General features: G+C 55.6%; 1 protein-coding gene across 3 annotated transcripts in view; it reads right to left on the reverse strand.

The window, feature by feature from the left end:
• LRP5 (LDL receptor related protein 5) overlaps window positions 1-21842 on the reverse strand; it is a 118663-nt gene that overhangs the window by 6403 nt on the left and 90418 nt on the right. For all 3 annotated transcript variants that reach the window (XM_037838364.1, XM_037838365.1, XM_037838366.1), the window contains exons 14-21: window positions 21210-21418; window positions 19878-20068; window positions 19055-19264; window positions 15194-15319; window positions 8649-8885; window positions 6926-7036; window positions 4929-5165; window positions 3902-4041 (exon numbers count right to left, since the gene is read on the reverse strand). In XM_037838364.1, coding sequence (XP_037694292.1) covers window positions 3902-4041; window positions 4929-5165; window positions 6926-7036; window positions 8649-8885; window positions 15194-15319; window positions 19055-19264; window positions 19878-20068; window positions 21210-21418 — 1461 coding nt within the window. The remainder of the gene's footprint in view (window positions 1-3901; window positions 4042-4928; window positions 5166-6925; window positions 7037-8648; window positions 8886-15193; window positions 15320-19054; window positions 19265-19877; window positions 20069-21209; window positions 21419-21842) is intronic.

A 21842-nucleotide genomic window follows, 5' to 3' on the forward strand; every position in this document is an offset into this window, starting at 1 on the left:
TATGGGGGCAGATGTATTAGTCTGTTGATTAAGGTGTGACCTAGTGATTGAATGTTTCCATGGAGATTTGACCCCGCCCATTCAGGGTAGGTCTTGATTAGTTTACTGGAGTCCTTTAAAGGGAGCCCACACAGAGAGCAGAGAGACGGAAACACCACGGGATATGCTCAGCCAGGAGACCCAGAAGCTTGCTGATGCTTTGAGATACTAGCCCAGAGTTTGTTCTGGAGAAGCTAAGAGAGACAAGCCCAGAGACATTTTGGAGAATGCCATTTTGAAACCAGAACCCCGGAGCAAAGAATCAGCAGACGCCAGCCACGTGCCTTCCCAGCTAACAGAGGTTTTCCGGACGCCATTGGCCATCCTCCAGTGAAGGTATACTCGTGCTGATGCATTACCTTGGACACCTTATGGTCTTAAGACTGTACATTTGTAACCAAATAAACCCCCTTTATAAAAGCCAATCCATTTCTAGTGTTTTGCATAATGGCAGCATTAGCAAACCAGAACACCATTGTAAAAGCCAACCTATTTCTGGTATATTGCAATTTGTCAGCTTTAGGAAACCAAAACAGATAGCTTCCCTAGTACTCCAGTGGCTAGATTTCCAGAACGTTCTGCCAGCTCAGAACCTCAGTGACTTCTGGCCATCCAGTGAGCTGTGCCCACTCAAACAAGTCTAGCTTTCAGCCCTGGGAGCTCTGCCTTGGGTGCTCATTCTCAGCCCTGCCTGAATGTTCTTTAGGGTTCTCCTTTGCCATCCCCAACCCCCTGTTAAAAATTCCGAACACTGAACTTTCTCTGTTCAAATTATCCTGTGGTTTCTGTCTCCAGATCAGACCCTGACTAATACAGATCAGCCGACAGCCATCAGCAGAGAAGGTGGCTGCCTACATCACTAGAACACCTAATTATGTTCCAAAAGGATCAAAAGTTTAAACATGAAACATATAAGCACGAGAACAGAGAGAAAGAGAACATGGGGGAAAATTGTTTTTTGTGATCAGAGTCGGGAAGACCTTTCTGAGCATGAAGGAAAAATAAAAATGAAAAATCCAGACACTGTAACAGAGAAGATCGATAGTGTCACTCCATAAATGGTAAAGCACACCATTATGCAAATTGAAAGATAAAAAACTCAGGAAACATATTTTCCATGCATATCCCAGGCAAGGGGCTCATTTCCTTAATTATATCTGGCACTATCTCTACATCTACATCTAGAGAAATCTTACAAATCAATAAGAATGCCAATAATCAAACAGAAAAAGGACATGAATCGATCCTTCTGAGAAAAAAAATTACAAAGATTCTTAAACACATAAAAAAGTGCTTGACGTCATCAGTGATGAAGTAAGATTACACTGTGACATCTTTTCTATCCTAAATCAGACTGGAGGAAAGAAAGTGGCAGGTGCAGCCCCTCGGCTGCAGGGAAGAGGGCCTGGTCTCTCCCGAGGCCACAGGGCAAGAACGGTCAAATGACAGCCCTTCAGCCCCTGCACCAGGCACTCATCCTGCTGCCTCTCCCCATGCAGGAGGGTACATGACAGACGGGCCAGGGTCCTGGGGCAACACTGTCGTCAGAACAAAAGGCTGTGAGCAGCCTCAACGCCTGCCGTGGTGGACTTGGCCACACTGCTTAAACTGAGCACTAGGCAGCCGCTGGGAAGAGCGGGGCAGCTGCACACGGCATGCGGGACGCACTTTGGGACACGGTGGGCGGGCGGTCAGGAGTCGGATGGCTGGCCCCACTGCCTGCCGACGGAAGGACCCGGAACCCCATGGTTCCCTGGCCTCCACATCTGCACAATGGGGATAAGTGGGGATAAGGACAGCGCCGCCTTGCAGAACTGGGTCAGGATCAAGGTGCCTACGGGGTGTTCAGGAGAGAGCTGGGAGCCTCGTCGTCCTCGGTGAACGGCAGCTTCTGTGTGTCGTTAGTAAAAAGCAAGGCTTGGAACAAGTGTCCAGGTCCTGCCACTGGGGCTTTAAAAAGGATGTGTATGAAACTGGTGAAATCTAAGGTCAAAGATGGCATCAACGTCACTTTCCTGACTGCGATACTGTGCTACGGTCAGATGAGATGTGACTGTGGGGGGAAGCCAGCGAACGGTAAACGAGATCTCTCTGGATTATTTCTTGCAACTAGATGTTCATTTACAATCATCTCAAAATAAAAAGTAAAATAATAAAATAAAATTATTCTCTTTGCTGGGAAAACAAAACACGAACCCTCGTATACTTACATGTGTACAGATCACAGGGCCTGCTTTTAGGGAGGTGTCCTGCTTGGCGAGAGGGGCAAGGTGGCCCTGCTCCTCACTACACACGCTTTTGTAGCTTTTGAGTTCTGAACCATGAACACATATGCATGTACGAGTGATACAAAATAATTCATTAATTTAAAGACAGCTGGCCAATGATGTCATCTCTTGTTGCCTAATACGATCCCCCCCACCCCCCATACCCCCACCCCAGCTCCCAGCAGAGCCCAGGGAAAGAAAATTCTCTGCAGTTGCTGGAGAAAGAGAATCCAATTTCCTGAGCATCCTGGGGTTTGTACTCTGGGGGTTTAACGGGTGCTTCCCAGCATAAGCTTGGCCTCACACGGGTTTCTAACTGGTCCCGTGGGGCAGCTGAGAGCCAGGGGAGAGGAAGAGGAGAACGCTGGAGAGTACTCTAAACTCCAGGCCTGGGTTCCTCGGCTCCTCTGTCCCTGATGGCTCCTGGGGCTTTGCAGTCGCCCATCCTATCCTGTGAACCAGAGATAACAGCTTCCTCCCGTCCCATCCCTCCCAGGCGCCTGCTGGGGTCAGGCGCCATAAGGAGGGCTCAAACCCCAGGACAGAGGGGCGCCCAGGAGGGCAGAAAGGGCACCTCCTGCTGTGTTGGCCCCGCAGTTTGCAGCCCTTGGCAAAGGGGAGCACTCCCTGGAGAGATCCTAGAGAAAGCTCCAGGAGTAGTCCTCGCGGAGGAAAAGCATTTGGCCACAGAAAATCGGATTTTTGAAGAGTTAAAAGCATGCAAACTACAGAAAATCAGGTCCCAACTTTTATATTTTCAGGCTCACATCCGTGTGTCAAGCTCACTGGTTCAACCTGGGGTGAAGCTCTCAGGAATGGGGGTCCTGCCCAGCCGTGGGAGCCAGGGAGCCCTGGACTCGGGGGTTTGGTGCTCCACCCTCTTTACTATGGAGCCTGCCGGGTGTGGCTCAGCCGGAGCCAGTCCTCACCCCCGGGGCTGCCCAAAGCTGCTGGGATGCTGTAGCCGCAGAAAGCGGCGCATCTGTGTCTGTCAGTCCTTTGGGAAACAATCCAAGGGTTTCCCAGGGAGACCTTGGGTGGGAAAACGGCGTTCCTTGGGGGGCCCAGCCGGGAAGCAAAGGGCCGTCCTGGGCAGCCCTGTCCACACCGAGCGAGGACCGGCAGGGAGGAAGGTGACACGGCCCCGGCAGCCCTGGGAGGTGGGAGTGGAGGCAAAGCTCACCCCTTGGCAGTTTTAAGTGTCTCGATTACCCACAATGAACAAGTACTGCCCTTGACTAAACAGAAAACAAGGTCATGAAAGGAAAAGAATTAGTTTGGAGAGGAAGAAAGTGAAGACATATTTCTCCGAGGTGCAGGAACGGTTAATTTTAGAAATCGTGGGATCGCAAGAAATCTCCCCAGGCGACCCCTGGGCGGCAAGGCCACACCACGCCCCCGGCCCCCCCCACCCCCGCCTGTGCCAGCCTCGCCCCGCCCACCACGCCATGTCCCGGCCCCGCCCACCACGCCCTGCCTGGCCCCAGCCCCGCCCATTGCCACACCCACCTCCATGCCCCACCACATGAAGTCCCGGCCCGCCCTCGCCATGCCCACCATGCCACGCCCGCCCCCCAGCCCCTCGCCCTACTCACTGGAGGGTAGAGCGTGGCCTTGGTGCTGGAGGAGCTGCTGGACGAGGCCCCGGTTACGTGGTTCCGGTCGTAGAGGGGCACCCCGCCCCGGCCCCCCATCAGGCTCACCGAGCTCATCATGGACTTGCCGCAGGAGATGCCTGTGGGAAGGACAAGGCAGGTTGGGGAGCTGGCCACTCGGCCAGGGCACCCCCCAGACACCTCAGCCGCCCATGAGATGCCAGGAGCAGCGGGCAGGTCCCTCCCATGACCCCGTGAGCTACCTGGGTCTGCCCCTCCTGGAGGGGCCCCTGTTGGTGCTGTGGGGGGACTAGGGAGGATCTCAGCTCCAGGCCGCCCAGCACAGGCAGGGCCACGCTCTCTGGAGCTGCTGAGACGGTGGAGTTGCCCCTAGGAGCCTCAGGGAGCTCTTGTGAAGCCCCCGAGGACCCCACCCCCCCAAGGACAATCAGGCCGCGTCTGCTGGGAGATGTCAGGCTCCAGGGCTGTGCAGGGACTGGATGGTCCCCAAGGGGCCCTGGGACTATGTGGGCACATTTGGGCCTCCCAGTGGCCCTCCTTCCAGGGTGGGCTTGATTCAGCCCTGTGGAGCAGCTCCCCTGGGCAGCCACAAATGTAACCCCTGAGCTCGGCGTCCCCATGAACCAGAGCAGGCAGAAACATAACTGTTGCTCGGCTCGGCCACACAATCCCAGCCAGGTTCAGGACAAAGCTGCCTGCAGTTTGGAGTGAGTCACTGGCTTCTGAGAGGGCCCAGCTGCCCCCACATCCATATCGAGAGGCCATGCCCCATGAACTGTCCAAAGGCCAAGTCCAGAGAGTTTTCCTGATGCCAGAGCCCAGGCTGCAGCTGAGCGGGCCCCTGTGTTGAGGAGGATTCTGATGCCAGATGCAGGCTCAGCCAGAAGCCCGTGTGCCGAGATGGGTTAGAGGGGTGTAGAGCAGTGTAGGGGGTGGAGGACCCGCTGACCCCATATCCTGCCCAGTCTCCCCCCGCCCCACCCCTGACTCTGCCCAAGGCCCTTACCTGTGAAGGGACCGTGCTGGGAGCCGCCGGGGGCAATGAAATTGAGGGGCACGTGGGGGGTCCCACTGACGTACTCATGGGGGAAGGGCCCGTTGGCCCCTGCGTAGCGCTGGCACACCACGCGCTGGCACACGAAGTAGACCCCACCCATGACGAAAAGCGAGAGGATGATGCCAATGACGGGGCCGATGGCGCTGCTGTGAGCCGGGGTGTCGTCCGAGGGCGGCTTGGTGATTTCTGCCAGGGGACAAGAAGGAAGAGATGGTCAATGTTACCCCAAGAGTTAGGGCCTCCTGTGGGGGTGGACGGCGGTGCCCTGGAGGGGTGCCCAGAGCCCCCAGACTGACTGGGACGCCACCCCCCACTGTCCTGGCTGCCCCCCTCCCTGCTCCCTGATGGCACCAACAGCGTCTCGTCCAAAGTAGCCTCACAGCCACACCCCCGAGCACGTGCACCAGGACATCCCATCCAAGCCTGTCGAAGCCCCTTCACCCAGCACCTAAGGGAGCCAGGCCAGGCAGCCCCCTCGGGCCACTGAGGAAACACTGACCACCAAACCGCAGGTGTGGGACAGGGGGGCAAGGCCCTGGGTCTCCCCACCCGCCTGGTGGTAGTGTTCACCCATGTGTTGGGGCTGAGCTGAGATGAGAGGCACACCCAGGGCCCAGCACCCTTAACCAGCAGGGTGATCCCCACCCGTCTGGCACCAAAAGACTAGGAATCCTGAAAGGCCCAAAGTAGGGGGTGGGGGCACCAAGCAAGGGGCAGAGCCCTGGGCTGGTTCGGGCTCACGTGGTGCACTTGGCAGGTGCGACTGCAAGATAGGGACGCTCCTTGGGCTTGGGCCCCCACCACAGCCCCCGGGGCCTGGAGGGCGTGTAGCTACCGGCTCTGGGATCAGCTGGGACAACAGCTCACACACCTTCCCATCAGGGTGGCCCAGCAAGTCTGAGGACCGTCACCCAAGACCCTTCCCACTGGCTAAAAACAAAGGAAGGGAGAAAGGCTGCTGGTTCTGGGGACAAGGCCTTACTCGGGGGCCCCAAACCACAGTGGAGGCAAAGGACCGACACCTTCGGACTGAAACCTGCCCCACAGAGAGCAGGACTCAGCCCACCCATGACGAGAGAAGGTCCCCGAGGTGCCTGACCCAGGTTGACATGAGGGTGCAAAAGTGCTCAGTGGGCCCCTTGGGGGTGCCCCCCTTTCTCCCCTCCCTCACAAAACCTTTCTCCCTGGGAGCTGGAGCTCCCAACCCAGTCCCTCTGCAGTAAATGATGTGGCCACATCCCCAGACACACTGACACATGTCTACTTCCTGCCTGGGACCAGCTCCCCTCCAGTGTAAATCTGAGATGGTCTTTCAAGGGCCACTTCCTCCAGAAAGCCCTCCCTGACTGCCCTGGCCTCCCATCGTCTGGCCCCTGCATCCCTGACTTTACAGGCTGTGTTGCTGCAGGGGAGGCAACACACACAGCTGCACCTTGGGTGTGTCTGTACGTGTGTGCACATCACACCTCCCCACCTGGACTGCTGGGTGTCAGGGAGCAGGACCACCCCCATCCCTCCAGCAAGGGGTAATCCTGCTGCCCGACAGAAGCTGCTGGGTGAGGTCCCCAGGGGCAGAGCATGGCCCTTGGGCCTGAGGACTCGGGACAGAGCATGACATTCAGGCCCAGCCGGTGCCAGGGCTGGCCCTGCCCACTGAGGCAGACTCACAGTGCACTCTGCTTCTGTGCTTCTGTCCCTGGGAGCACCCCCATTCCCAGCCAGATGCACCACCACTCACACAGCCCCCTCGACCTCCCTTCTGAGCTGCCCTTCCCCTCAAAGTTCAGCCACACTGCCACCGCCTCCAGGAAGCCTGCCCTGCTCCCGAGACAGAGTGCTCCTCGGACCCTGCACCTGCACCCCCTGCCCCTGGGCCCTCTTGGAATCCACATCTCCTCTGTCTCCCTTGAGACCCGTACGCCTGGGGGTGCAACCCAGCAGCTCACCGCACATAAGCTCATCGGAGCCGTCGATGCAGTCGGGGAAGGAGTCGCACTGCTGCTTGATGAGGACGCACTGGCCGCTGGTGCAGCGGAACTGGTTGGGCAGGCAGATGGCTGCAGGCAGAGGGCGCATGGTCAGTGCCCGGGGCGCACACGCCGGCCAAGCGCACCCCACACTGGCCGGTGCTACCACTGGTGCTCCCAGGCCCCTCCGAGACCCAGCGAGAAAGGTCTGGGTTTTGACTGCAGAGCAAGCAATTGGGACCCTGTTGAGGACTAGTTATCGGGTGCCCACGGCCAACCCAGCCTTCACCTCCCTGTGATGAAGCCTGTCCCAAGGTCAGCAGGGAAGAGACCTGACATCCCTCCTGCCCCCAGGTGGGATGTGGTGGCCCCCACTACGGGTAAGGCCTGCAGAGTGTCAGCAGCGACACAGCTCTGCCCACCCCGACCCCGATCCTTCCGTTATGGGGAGAAGTGTGTGGGGACCCAGGGGCCCTGCCTCAAGGGGACCTGTGGCTGGGCTGGCACCCGAGCAGGAGAGGGGGCTTCCGAAGCGGCATGGGGCCCCAGGCCTGCACTGCGCTGCCTCTCACTCAGGAGTTCGGAGCAGCGGGAGGGAGGGGATGGTTCCTGATTCCAGGTCCAGGAATCCTCTGCAATCCAGGGCAGAACCCTGTGGGCTGGGCAGCTCTGCATTTCCTCTGGGGCAAGGGTGGAGAGCAGTGTCAGCAAACTTCTTCTGCAAAGAGCCAGTGAGTACACACTGCAGGCTTGGAGAGCCATATGGACTCTATCATAACCACCCAGCTCTGCTGTTGCAACACAAGACAGCCAGAGATAACACACCAATGAATAAACATGGCTGTGCCAATAAAACTTTATTTACACAAATCATTGGTGGGCTGGATTTGGCCTGGGGGCCATTATGCTGACTCCTGGGCTCCAGCCTCCATCAAATTCTCAAAGGGGACGGTGGGCTGGAAAAAGCTTATCTGCTGCTTGACAGGGACATTTGGGGGAAATTACAACCAGGCCCTTCTCTTCTCCAAAATGGCAGCTCATCACGAATGAGGACAGTGGCCAGGAGCCAGGTGGCATCCGTGAAGATGCTGGGCCACAGATAGCCAAGGACAGGGCTCGGTGCTCTGGGTGAGACAGCGAGAGGGAGCAGTTGTGGGCTTTGGAACTGAGAACCCGTGGCAGGCAACCAAGCAAGCAGGTCATTTACAAAAGGAAAACTCAGAGGAGGCCCAGAGAGCTATGTTTCACTGTAAAGGTCTAAAGGAAAATCCTGCTGGTCAGAGTGGACCCAGGATGCCTAAGCAAATCCCTTTGTGACCCACACTCCTGGTTCAATGGGTTGTTAGAAGCTATGGAGGGATGGAGCAGAGATTTACCTGTGGCCCGAGCTATGGAAGTCTCCAGCAAACTACTCCTGTAAAGCCCTCAACCCAAGTGGGATAAGGCAACAGTCCTCACACTGGGCCTTCAAGCCAAACTGCCCAACAGGAAGGGGTCTGATCGCAGCGTTTCCTTCACTGAGCCTAAAAGTAGCTTCTTGCCCTCCCACGCTGATAAGGACCCGGGATTTCCCTCTGGAAACCTGGGACCCAGCTCATGCATGGCCAGAGGGTCCCCTGAGCCCTGTCTGGGAGAGCAGGGAAAGCCCCTGTGGCACCCCCACCCCATCCTCCCCGGGCGGCCGGCCACCGGCGGGTCTCACTGTCGCAGTCGGCCTCGTCCGAGCGGTCCTGGCAGTCGGCCTCGCCGTCGCAGCGCAGACGCAGGTCCACACACTGGCCGTGCCCGCAGGGGAACTGGGCGGCCGAGCACACGGGGCAGCCCTCCTCATCACTGCGGTCATCGCACTCGGGGAAGCCGTCGCAGCGCCAGGCGCCCGGGATGCAGTCGATCTCCCCCGTGGCACACGCAAACTGGTCGGGAGAGCATGTGGGCGGCTCTGTGGGGGGCAGAAGGCAAGGTCACAGGGTCACAGGCCGCAGGGGGCCCAAATCCAGCAGGAGCACGGGTGGGTTGCAAATGAGAGAAGGCCTGCAGGCTGAGAGATGGTGGCAGGAGTAAATGTTTCCTGAAAGAAGACTGGAGTCGCTTCTGTTTTACACTCTGGAGGGAGGACAGGGGCTGACTGGGAACGTGAGCTTCAAGCCGCAGGCAGAGGACGCTGGGGGCTGGAAACTCAGGCTGCGAAGCCGGGCAGTGCCCCTCCCTCTGGGTCTCGGCCTCCCCACAGGCACCCCTGGGGCGTCAGACAGGGTCTCTGGGGACCCAGCGCTTGCCTCCTGGCCGAGCCCCAGGCTGGCGGGCTGTCCAGCACGTGCAGCCCCACGACTGTGGCGTGAGCTGGGCAGTGGCTGAGCGCCCGCCGTGCCCCCTTCAGCAGGGGGAAGGCCTAAAGCAGGTGGTCAGCCCCCACACCATGATGAGTTTGGGCAGCCAAGCAGCAGGGCCAGACTCACTGCAGAGAACCTTCCAGGGGTAAGGAAGGCAGGAGGGCGCCAAGGGGACACCCATGGGGAGGGCAGGGGCGGGGAGATGAGGGAGGGGAAGGGTTCCTCGACGTGGCAGTGAGCTGAGAGGGCCAAGGACACAGGACCCGGGGCCACCTCCTGCCGGGGTGACTCACAGCGAGTGACATCACCCCCAGGGCCCAGCGTCCTTGGTACAGGTCAAGTGCAGCCCAAGGGCTCAGTGACCAGTGCTGATCCGGGGCTGGGGGCACAGACAAGGCTCGGACACGCGAGGGCACTGATAGAGAAGCGAGGGGTCCCCTCCGCTCTGGGGGCTGCTCCCCCCGTTTCCCAGGGCTCCCAACACTCCTTCCCTCCTCTTTCTCAGAGCAGAAACCAGTGCAAAAAATGACAGAAAACTGACCCAGACTGGCCTCGAGGAGGGGACTATCGGAAAATCCGAAAACCAGCCCAACTCCATTGTTGTGTTAACAAGAGTCACCAACAAGCCTGAAAACTGGTGGAGAAAGCAGCACCCATTTCAAGCGGCACCAATGCACGATGCGTATCGATGCACATAAGCCGTCTGACAACCAGGTCCCACTACTCCTTCCATAATCTGGTTCCCAAACGAGTGCTGGTAGAGGAGAAGGATGGGAGCAGAGAGCCGGGCTCTCAGGAAACCAAAGCAGCCCTGCAGGCCCTGCCAGGCTCAGCCACAGGACATCCCAGGGACAGCAGGAGATGGGTCCCCTGGCAGCTGCAAGCTGAGCTGCCAACAAGGGACATGCACGGAGGCTGGCCACGGGAGGACGGTGGTGGACAGTGTCCCCCAACTCTGAGCTCAGGCCCCCAAAGGCCCAGCACCCACAACTCCTGTTCCAACTGACCTCCAGCTAGGAAGAAGAGGGTCCTGGCCCCCCTGCTGGGCCATGCTGCAATTTGCCCAGTCTGATCAAGATTGGGAAGCAGGGGGTCTAAGGCAGGGTCAGACAGACCCCAGCTCGGATTCCAGCCCCTGACTCAGCCTCTGTGCAACTCAACAAAACCCCGGTCTCATTGCTACATAGGAAGCATTGGCCCCACGTCACAGACTCCAGGCCGGGTGGGATGGAGAAAATGGGGTACAGGCCAGGCAGCTCAGAGAAGGGCTCAAATTGCATTAGTGGGGGTGTGGCTGTGAGGCAGGTCACATGCCGACTGCCTGGCTCCTGCCCTTTCATCAGGGTTCCTTTCATCTCCCAAGAGATGGTCCCTCATCCTTCTTCGGAGCTTTCCCCACAGAAGTGGCCACAGAAGAATAAAGCAAATTCACATCCCTGGGGTGTCAGGAAGGGGCCTCACATCCTCAGACAGAGACCACCACCTACTCACTGCCCTGTGTGTGGGACATGGTGCAGTGTCACAGGGACAGAGCAAGAAGGAAAGGGGTGAGGGTGACCTGACGCCACAAGAGCTCAAGGAGGGGGGATGAGACGAGCAGAGAAACAACACAAGCCGGCCCCCTGGGGGCCCCGGGACAGTGGAGAGGAAGCACCCTGGGTTGGGCTTCCCCAGCTGTCAATAGCGGCTGTGACTCTCACTACTCCCACCCCCAGGACTAACAGCGCTGGCAGGGCCCATGCACCATGCTCTGTGATCCAACCCGCACATGGACCCCCTGAGGCAGGCACTCCCGGTACCCCTATTTCACAGATGAGGATACAGAGGTTCAGAGAGGCCAAGTGACTGGGCAGAGTCACTCGGCCGGTAAGTGGCAGAGCTGGGATTTGAACCCAGGTCTTTCTGACCCTAAATTCCACGTCCTTTACCACCCCCAAGCCGCCTCGGTGGAGGAGGAGATCAAGTGTGGAAAGGACGGCAAAGGATATGAGAAGAAACCAACCAACCCCCCGTCACGGCTGGAGCCATCCACACCCCTCGGTCCCTAAGGGACAGACCCGCCAGGCAGGACATCCAAAAGGGCGCAGATGCCTCCAGGGTCTAATCAACACTGGCAGACGCTGAACCCGACACTCCTCTCACGCTCACACGGAACATTCCGGGCCACAGAACAACCCTCAGCACTTTAACAGAACAGAAACCGGACAAAGTCTGCTCTCAGATCACGACGGAATTAAACTAGAAATCAGTAACAGAAACAGAGCTGGAGAATCCCCAGTTGTGTGGAGATTAAACAACATACTTCTCAATAACACCTGAGTCAAAGACATCTCAGGAGAAATTAAAAAGTATTTTGAACTGAATGAAAGCGAAAGTGCAACTTATCAAAATTTGCAGAATGCAGGAGAATTACGGGAGGATGGTGGGGAGGGAGCTCCAGGACTCGGCCCTTCCGCCAGAACCAGGATTAAATAGGCAGAAAGGTCTGAAACAACTATATTGAAATTCCGGAGGCCAGTAGGGCACTGTCTGGCATCCAGGAAGAGTGGGAGGAAGACGCTGATAAGTTAGTAAATTGCTCTCTGCCCTTTGTGGTGGTTATCGGCATCTATCCCCCATTCCCGCAGGCTGCGTGGGGTCCAGCCCCTGGCTAGCTCACTGGTGGCAAACAGGGACGTAATCACCCTCTTCCTCAAGACCAGGGATGGCCAATCACTGACCACGGCTTTTGATTAGGGACTTCGGATCACTGGGAGCTCAGCTCTGAGAGCATCCACTGTTCCAACCTGCCCCAGACACAGGCAGCACAGAAGAGACTTTAAAACGCTGTGCTTCCTCGGGGCTGCAGGGCACAGTTAGCTGAAGGGCTGCATGTGCTGGGCAGGTCACGAACGCTCAGCTTTGGGGAGCTGTGGAAGCAGCCCCTGGCGCCCCTCCTCATCCCTTCCCAGGGCAGTTTAGATCCAGTTGCACCCTTCCATGGGTCACCCTGATTCGGCTGGGAAAGACTGACTTAGGAAATGCCTCTCCAGCGAGCCCCCACTCCCAGATTGTGCCCTCCGGGTGAAAGTAGCTTGAGACAACTAAAGAAGATACAGAGGTGACAACCTGGGACAAAGGCTTGCCTGCTTTAAACACCTGGGAAAGGGAGGTCTGTCTCCTGGGAAATAGAGGGGCCTTCAGACTCCTGAAAGCAGGGGAACTCCAAAGCAACTAACAAGCACAAGCCCAGGACAAGACACAGGCCCAGAAAAGACAGCGAGAACCTGTACTTGCACTTGCCTTGTGTGGACCTTCCTGATAGGAGCTGAAGCTCAAGAAAATCTGTCTTATCATCAGCCAGTTACAAACTCAAGAAACAGATATCTCAGGGAATAAATCCCAGAGTTAAAATATTAAAATGCACAGTGTGCAACAAAAGTGTAAGACAAACAGGAAATAACAGCCCATCCAAAGGAACAGGATAAAAATCCAGAAAACACCAATGAAGAAAACCAGAATGTGGACCCACCAAGCAAAGGCTTTTAAAAATTGGTCTTAAAAATGTTCAAGGAGACAAAGGAGAATACAGAGAGAGAATTAAAGATATCAGGAAAACGATGAATGAGTAATATGAGAATCTTAGTAAAGAGACAGAAATATTTAAAAGGAACCAAACAGAGAACTAGTGGAGGTGGAGACCTCAATAACTGAAATGAAAAAGTCCCAGGAGGGTTTCAAAAGCAGATTGGAGCTGGCAGAAGAAAGAATCAGCAAACTTAAAGACAAGACAATTGAAATGAGTCAAGCAGAGGAACAGAAAGAAAAAAGAGTAATGAAAAGCAAAAATAGTCTAAGACACCACTGGGACACCATCAAGTGAACCAATAAATGCATTATGGGAGCCCGAGAAGGCGAAGAGAGAAAGGGATAGAAAGAATATTCAAAGAAATAATGACAGAGAACTTCCAAAACTTAGCAAAAGACACAAATATGCATACCCAGGAAGCCCAGAGAACACCAAACAGGATAAACATGAAGAAAAACACATCCCGTCATATCCTGATCACACTACTAAATGCAAAAACAAGGAGAGAGTTCTGAAAGCTGCAAGAGAAGAGCAACGTGTTATGTACAAGGGAGCCCCAATTAGGGTGAGTGCCGATTTCTCATCGGAAACCATGAAGGCAAGAAGGCAGTGGATTGAAATACTTGAAGTGCTGAAAGAAAACAACTGCTATCCAAGAATGTTATATCCAGTGAGATTTTCTTAGAAAAATGAGGGCGAGATTAAGACATTCCCAGATAAACAGAAGCTGAGGGAGTTCATCACCACTAGACCTGCCCTACGAGCATTGCTAAAGGGAGCTCTTCAAGCTAAAAGGAAGGGCAACAGACAGTGGTTAGACGAGGCATAAAGAAATAGACCCCTGGTAAAGGGAACCATTTGGGTAATTATAAATGCCAGTATTACTGTATTTTTTGTTTGGTATGTAACGCCACTTCTAACTTCCTACAGGTGCTAAAAGGCAATGCATAAAAAGTAATGCTAAATCTATGGTTTTGGACATACAATGTACAAAGATATAAGAAGTAACAAGTTCAAGAAAAGGACAGGGAGATGGAAGGGTATAGGAAAAATGTATGTGTAAGCTATTGAAGTCAAGCTGATATCAAACCAACTATGACGTTATAAATTTAGGGTGTTAAATTTTAACACCATGGTAACCACAAGGAAAGTAGAGGAAAAATATATGTACACAGAAAGAGAAGGCACTCAATATGGCACAAGACAAAAAATTAAATAAATATAAAAGTAGGCATTACTGGAAGAATTGAGGGACAAAAAAATGTATAAGACTTACAAAGGCTAAATAGGACAAAAAAATGTATAAGACTTACAAAGGCTACATAGCAGAATGGTGGAAGAAAGTCGTACATTATTAGTAGTGACTTTAAATGTAAAAGGATTAAACTCTCCAGTCAAAAAGCAGAGGTTGGCAGAATGGATTAAAAAAACAACTATATGCCATCTGCAAGAGACTCACCTTAAATTCAAAGACACAAGTAGGTTGAAAGTGAAAGGATGGAAAAAATTTACAGTAGCAACTGAAAGAATCAAGTATCTAGGAATCCAAGGATGTAAAGGACTTGTACACAGAAAACTACAAAATGCTGCTAAGAGAAAGGACAAATATTGTTTGATCTCACTGATGTGAAACAATTAGAATAAGCAAATAGAGTCAGTTTCTAGAATATAGGTTACCAGGGGACAGGGTGGGGATAGGGAATGGGAAGGAAAGACTAGAAATGTACAGAATTCCTATTGGGAACAATGGAGATGTTTAGGTAATGAACAGTGGTGATGGTAATTATGCTCACATTGTGAACGTAATTAGCAGCACTGAAATATTTATCTGAATATGGTTAAAAGGGGAAATGTTAGCTTGTATATATGGTAATACAATAAAAGAATTTTTAAAACCCATGTAACTACACTACACAAACAGTGACTCCTAAGTTAAACCATGGACTGTAGTCAATAGTGCAATCATAAAAATGTGCTTTCATCAATGGTAACAAATGTATCGCACCAATGCAAGGTGCTAATAATAGGGTGTAATATGGGAATCCTGTATTTCAGGTTCTGATTTTGTAAATGCACTTCTGTAATAAAAAAAGAAAATTTGTAAGATGCAGCCAAATCAGTACTTTGAGGAAAATTCATAGCATCCGATGTATGTATGTATGTATGTATGTATGTATGTATGTATGTGTGTGTATATATGTATATATATATATATAAGAGAAGAAAGGAGAGCAAAAGAAGAGATGGTTGCTCTGAAGAACCATTGGACGGGGCCTAGCTTTTAAAAGGACGCTGGGCAGCAACATCCCCATGCATCATCCGAACGGAAAGAGCCACAGGTACACGTACCGCCACAGGTCAGGAGGTTCTGCAGAAGCACGAGGTGGACGGGGCAGGAGCAGCGTGGTGTTCCATCACCCTTGGCAATGCAGATGTGGGAACAGCCGCCATTGTCCCGGGCACATGGGTGGGCCGCTGCAGAGACAAAACGGGGTGTAGAGAGGGGATTCAGCCCTGCCTCCCACCTCGAGCCTGCAGCCTGGAGGGTGGAGGGGATGAGGGCCAGGCAAGAACTCACGCAGGAGATCCTCCTGCTTAATTCCCCCACAGCCTACAGAGGACATTCCTGTTAGCATCCACGTGTTCCAGGTGGGAAAATGGAGCAGCCATCTGCAGCAGCCTCACTGCCTACAACCATCACCCTCCGCCGCCCGCGGTCCACTTCTCCCTCTCATGGTGCAGGGGGTTGAACGGTGTCCCCCCAAAGATGTGTGAACATCCCAACCACCAGAACCTGGGAAGGTGACCTTATTAAATAGGGTCTTTGCAGATGTAGTTGAGTTCCGGATGTTGAGATGAGATTGGCCTAGGTGTAGGGCAGGCCTAATGCAATGACCGGTGTCCTCATAGGGGATGCAGAGGAGAGAGACAGGGAGAAGAGAAGGCCATGTGAAGATAGAGATGAAAATCGGAACAATGTGGGTAGAAGCCAAGGAACCCCAGGAGCCACCAGGGGTCAGAAGAGGCAAAGAAAGATCCTTCTCTAGAGCTCCAGAGAGAGCACGTCCCTGCTGACATCCCAAATCTGGACCTCTGGCCGCCAGTATTGTGAATGATAAATTTCTGTCATTTTAAGCCACCTGGTTTGGGGTCATTTGTTACAAAAGCCTGAGGACACCAACACGTGAGAATTAAAATAGCAAAGGCACCGAATCCCTGGGGAACTCGGGTTTTTCAGTTCAATTAACCAAGAGCAAACATCCCCGGAAGGAAGCAGAGGCGGGCAGCTGGGAGGGCAAGCTGGCAGCCCCCAGGTGACAGGAAACGACATAAACTACCCTACTGCCCCCATCCCCACTCCCCAAGAAGCATCACGCAGCTGTCCCTCCTCAACCTCAAGGAGAGGGTGCTTTTAAAAATGGCAGAAGTCACAAAAACAGGTCGGTCTGGGTTTGGCCCGTGAGCTGTAGCGTGCCCCCTGACTTTATGGGAAAGCAGGCTGGGTGATCCATGTCCCAAGTAAACAGAATGAAGCTCCCCTAAGTATGTCCTGCCTTCACCAAAAGCAAGGAGACTCTCGGCATCACCCTCAACATCTCACATTGGCACCCACAGGGCCATCCTCCAGTTTCCAACCTGATCCCTGTTCAGTAAACATCTTCCTGGCGCTCCGTCCCCAAGGAGCTGCTGGCCAGGGCGTCTGGGTTTTGGCCGACACCAGCAGGCAGCAGACTGGGCGTTCGTGGGCTCGACTTCACAGTGTGGGTCATTTACCTGCAATTCTGAAGGCCCGGGACACCGGGCATTTAACTTGGCTGAAGAAGGTATCAGAGGCCAGGGACACGGGGCCATTCTAGCCATACCACAGGGTGCTTGATTATCCAGAAACTATTTTTGCGGCATTTTCACTTATGCAGGACCCAGTGAGAAGCCACAAGGACAGAAAACGGACCTCTTGGCAGGAAACACAGAAGTGGTCAACTTACTGCATTAGCGTCCACACCCAGCTCAGAGCCGGGAGCCAAAAGCCCTCACTCCGATTACCTGTTCAGAAATCACATGTGATTCTACTGAGCAACAGAAAAGCCAAGGGGTTAAGACACAGGCTGTGGTCGCAAATCTAAGTTCCACCATCTTTATCAGCCAGGGACACAGAACGAGTTACTACTCTTTCTCAGCCTTTCTTTCCTCAGCTGTGAGAGTGGATTACTGTGAAATAACATAATTATATACCGAGCACAGAGCCTGGGTGCAAGAGAGTCAAGACCCGGTGCGGCCGGCCAGAGTGGGGAGGCAAGGGCAAAAACTGATTCACGAGAGCCGAAAGGAGGCAAGGGCCCACGGGGCCATCATCAGACGAGCGGATAAACGAAATGCGGCAGATCCGCGCAACAGACCATCACTCGGCCCTAACGAGGAACGACGTCCTGACACAGGCTGTGACACGGGTGAACCTTGAAGACATAGGGCTGAGAGAAAGAAACCAGACACAAAAAGTCAAATATTGTGTGATCTCGCTGACATGTAATAGTTCTTAGATAGGGAGCAGATCAGAAGTTACCGGGGGCAAGGCAGGGTGTAGGGAGAATGGGGAGTTATTGTTTAGTGGGTGCAGGGTTTCAGTTTGGGGTGATGAAACAGCTTTGGTAATGGATGGTGGTGAAGGCAGCGCAAGTTTGGAATTGTACGCGTGAAGTGGCTAGAACGGGAAACTGTACATGTTACCACAATACATTTTGTCTAAAATGCTTATCCATTACAGAAAGCAACAGTTGAGCCGAGTGAGGGCTGAGGAATTAGGAGTGACCCAAAGGGGGAAAGAGAACATGAGGGGAGCCGCGGGAGTCCTCAGAGCAGGGGGGCTCCAGGGCCAGCGGAAGGGCAGCGAGGGGGACGGGCAGCCTCTCAGGGCCTTGGAGCTGGGCCCGGACCCTGCCCTGCTTCTAAGGAAAGCTGTAAGTTCTAAGCCAGGGGGGCAGGGAGGCAGTAGCTGCACCCTAAGAACAGGTCTGCATTTTTGACAAGACCACTCTGCCGGCTGCAAGGCCGGGGGGAAGACCCTTGCAGCTGGCCCGAGAGAGGACAGGGGCTGGGAGCAGGTGGAGGAGGTTAGGTGAGAAGGCTGAGGCCCAGGGACAAGAGGGAGGCCTGGAGGCCTGGGCCGGCCTCCTTCCCTGGCGAAGGTGAGGCACGGGGTCACCTGTGTCACGTGGCCAGACAATGGGCAGGTAGAGAGACTGCTCTGCTCCATGCTCTGACCTCAGTTCCGAGCACCCAGCAGAGGCCAATGTGCGTTTACTGAATGAAGCAAGAGGAAAAGTGAGAAGACAGAGGAGCAAGCAGATGCTTACACACAGACCAGCTTACACACACACACACACACACGCACACACGCACATCTGTATATGGAGAGCAAGGGAAGGAGAGGGGGAAATAAGGGTCCCGGCTTGAGGTCCGTCTCTCCCGAGCCCTCTCCTGCATGGTCCTAGCGGGCAGTGGTAGGCAGAATTCTAAAATGCTCCCGAGCTTCCCCGCCACGACCCTCAGCCCTGTGAACCCGTGAACGTGACGGATATCAGGCCCTCAGCTGTCACCACATATGGCAAAAGGGATTCTTCTAAAGTAAGGTCCTGACCAGCTGACGTTGAGTCAGTCCAAGGGGAGCACAAGCCAAGGGTGGGCCTGGTCTAATCGGGGTGGGGGGCCTTCGAGAGCTGGGCAGGTGCTCTGGCTGGTAGCAGAAGGGGAAATCAGAGAGACTGGGAGCGTGAGAGGGATGAGACACGAGGGAGGCCCTCTGTAGGTGAGATGGAGGAGCCACTGGGCAAGGAGCTAAGAGTGGGCCCCGGCCGGCAGCCAGGAAAAATGGGGTCCTCGGTCTTGCAGTGAACGACCTGTCTGAGCCTGGAAACAGACTCTTCCCCAGAGCCTCCAGCCAAGGGCCCAGCCCAGCAGACACCTTGATTTGGAACTGGGAGACCCTGAGCAGGGAACCAGCTGACCACAATGAACATCTGGCGGAACTTCAGCGTTGAGCCCGAGTGGGCACCCCTCAGCAAGGGGAACGAGCTCAAGCTCCCGGATAAGGCCGGGGGTGGGGGGCCACGATCCATTGCCCCGAGCCGCCTGCTTTTGTCCAAGGGGGCCGGGGCAGGGCCGTGGCAGGGGTCACTGTGCTCTTAGCAGATGGCCTTCCCAGCCCCCACGTACAGAACTCCTCCGGGCTGACCCCCTCCACGGCGTGGAGGCCAGTGAGGTGGGCGATCCTCCCCTGGACGCGCGTCCGCTGGTAGCCGGTGGTCTTCTCCACACGCTCCACCATCTGCTGCTGCCGGTCGATCCAGTAGAGGTGGTTGCCGAGCACGGTCAGGCTCACGGGCTGCATGATGTTGTTGTCCTCCAGGGTCAGGCGGTTGGCTCCTGTGGGTGGGACAAGGGCCAGGCCTGAGCGGCGGCTCAGTGCCAGGGCTCAGGGAACAGCGAGGGGCCTGCCCCAGGAGGCCTGGCTGAGCAGGAGCCTGGGGGGCTCTGCGGCCTGTCCGGGGTACTTGGAATCAGGCGGATCTGAGGCTAGCACTGGGGTCAGGGCCACACACTCCACCATGGGCCCTGGTCACTGGACCTGCCCACATGGCGCCTTCCCGTCCACCCCCTGGTACCTAAGGTGAACCCAGGCCCCCTCTCCCAGCACTCAGGTCTCTGATCTAAGGTGCTGCTTGAGTGGGCTCCAAGGCAGATCCTAGGCCTGGGATCCCGCTGCACCGCCCCCTCCATGCTGTGTGGCCATGAGCTGCTCACACACCCTCTCTGAGCCCCCTCTTCTGCTTCCACAACGTGGGGCTCACTCAGGACCCACATCCTGGGAACTCAGCAGGTGAGGGGTGTACAGGGTGTACACCAAGCAGCCGGCACACCGTAGGTCCTTTAGACACAGCAGCCACTGCCATTACTAAGAAGGCAGGCCAGGGATGTCTCCGGAAGGGCCAGACCTGGGAGCTGCTGGGAGACCTCGGGGCAGAGTTGGGGCCGATACCTGACAGGTCGCAGCTTTCGATGCGCTTCAGGTCAGCGTCCACCCAGAAGAGCTTGCCCAGCGCGTTGTCCACCACGAGGGCCACGGGGCGGATCAGTCCTGTGCTGAAGAGGACTTCACGCTCGGTGCCGTCCAGGGCCACGCGCTCGATCTTGGCCGCACGGTCCTGCATGTTGGTGAAGTACAGATACCTGCGAGGGACAGGGAGGGGGCAGTGAGCGCAGCCCGGCCACCCTCTCCTCCAACACCACCGTCTCCTCGGCCAGGACCACAAACAAGGCCAGCCCTGACCCTGTGGGCTTCCCGTGGGGCAATCGCGCAGACCCAGCCTCCCAGATCTTATGTGGCTCAGGAGCACTGGCCTCCAAGGAGCCTGGCCCCAGGAGACAGCTTGTAGGGTTCCAGAGCCGCTGCTGTGAAGAGTGTAAGCTTCCACACACCGAGCCAGCTGCATGGGTCATAGAGGCTGGGACCCTGCTGTCCTCACTTTTACAGATGAGGAAACCAGGTTATGAAAGGGCACATCTCCTGCCCAAGGGCACGCGGGCAGTCAGGGATGGAGGCAGGATTCAAACTCACGTCTCCCTGGCCCCTAACCTGTAAGTCCTCCAGTTGCCCCCAGGCACGAGCGCCCCCACACAACATCCTCGGACAGGTCTAATTCCTGTGGCTACTTGAAGATGCACCACGCTCCTGCCTGCACCCCCCAAACTTTTGGGTGCTGGTTTTGGTTTCTGAGCTTCATGTCGCATGGTTTTAGGCCCCCGCCCGCCCGGGTTATTCCCTGTGGAACCCTACAGTCTGTCAACATGTCCACGGGCACCCTCACACCTGTCACAGACCCAGAGGATCAACAGGGGAGTGTCCGGGGTCTTCCCAGTAGGAAGAAGCTCCCACGAGCTGAGGCTGAGCCCAGGAGCAGCCAGCTAGGAAGGTAGTGAGCTCCCCGTGGCAGAACATCTGCGAGTGAGTAACCAGCAGCCACCTGGGCTTCTGGAAGGGAGTTGTGTACAGGTTTGATGGGGACTGTGCAAAACCCATCACTTAGAAATAACATCCTTCCAACGTTGACTTCTTAGCTAGAAGCCTCCTACATCTCTCGGCAAAACTCTGCTTCCCTCCTGTCCCTTGCTTTCTGCTGAGGCTGTTTCTGTGTTTCCGCTTCCCCGTGGGGACCGCGGATGGGGTTGTGCTGCCAGCAGGGATCCCGGGAGGCTCCTGATTGGAATGGTGGGGCTGAAAATCCCTCCCGGCCTCCGAGAGACTGGTGTTTGCCTAAGAGATCCGGCGGCATACCCCCCACCCCCACCCCAGCCCCATCCCGTCCCCTACCCGCGCTCGGCGTTGACGGCGATGGCCCTCGGCCGGTCGCGGTCCCCGCCCAGCACCACACCCATGGCCTGGCCGCTCAGCCGGTGGACGTTGATGGTGTTGGTGGCCTCGCACGTCCAGAAGAGCGTGCGGCTGTAGATGTCGATGCTGAGGTCGTGGGGCTGCCGGTCTGGGTTCTGGCCTTGGCTGGGAGAGGTCAAAACGAAGGGCTGCAAGAGAGGAAGGAGACAAAGTGGGCCCTGTCAGAGAGCCGGAGAGAGCATCGGGCCGCCCGGGAGGGTGCCGGGCCTGCACGGAGCCCGAGAGCCGAGAGCCAGCCCCCAAGGGTGGTTTTGGGATCCTTGCCGTCGAATCAGCTGTTAACCGCCTGCCTGGGTTCCTGCAGCTCGTGACAGGTTCCCAGTTCCCGTCAACTGATTCGGACATCAGACCACCACACGACCGAGCGTCCAGCCAGCCCAGGGGCTCTCTAATCTCCACTTCGCCTCCTGCACACGCACGGAAGGACTGACGGACCGCTTACTAGTCAGCCCGCAGCCCTTCTCAAGCCATCTTCTCTCTTCCTTCTGGCGTTCTTGGACTCACACTTCCAGACGAAGACCCGCAAATCGTACACGGGTTTTGGGGTGTGTC

Source organism: Choloepus didactylus, chromosome 6, assembly GCF_015220235.1.
Source record: "Choloepus didactylus isolate mChoDid1 chromosome 6, mChoDid1.pri, whole genome shotgun sequence".
In the NCBI taxonomy this organism is placed as follows: Eukaryota; Metazoa; Chordata; class Mammalia; order Pilosa; family Megalonychidae; genus Choloepus; species Choloepus didactylus.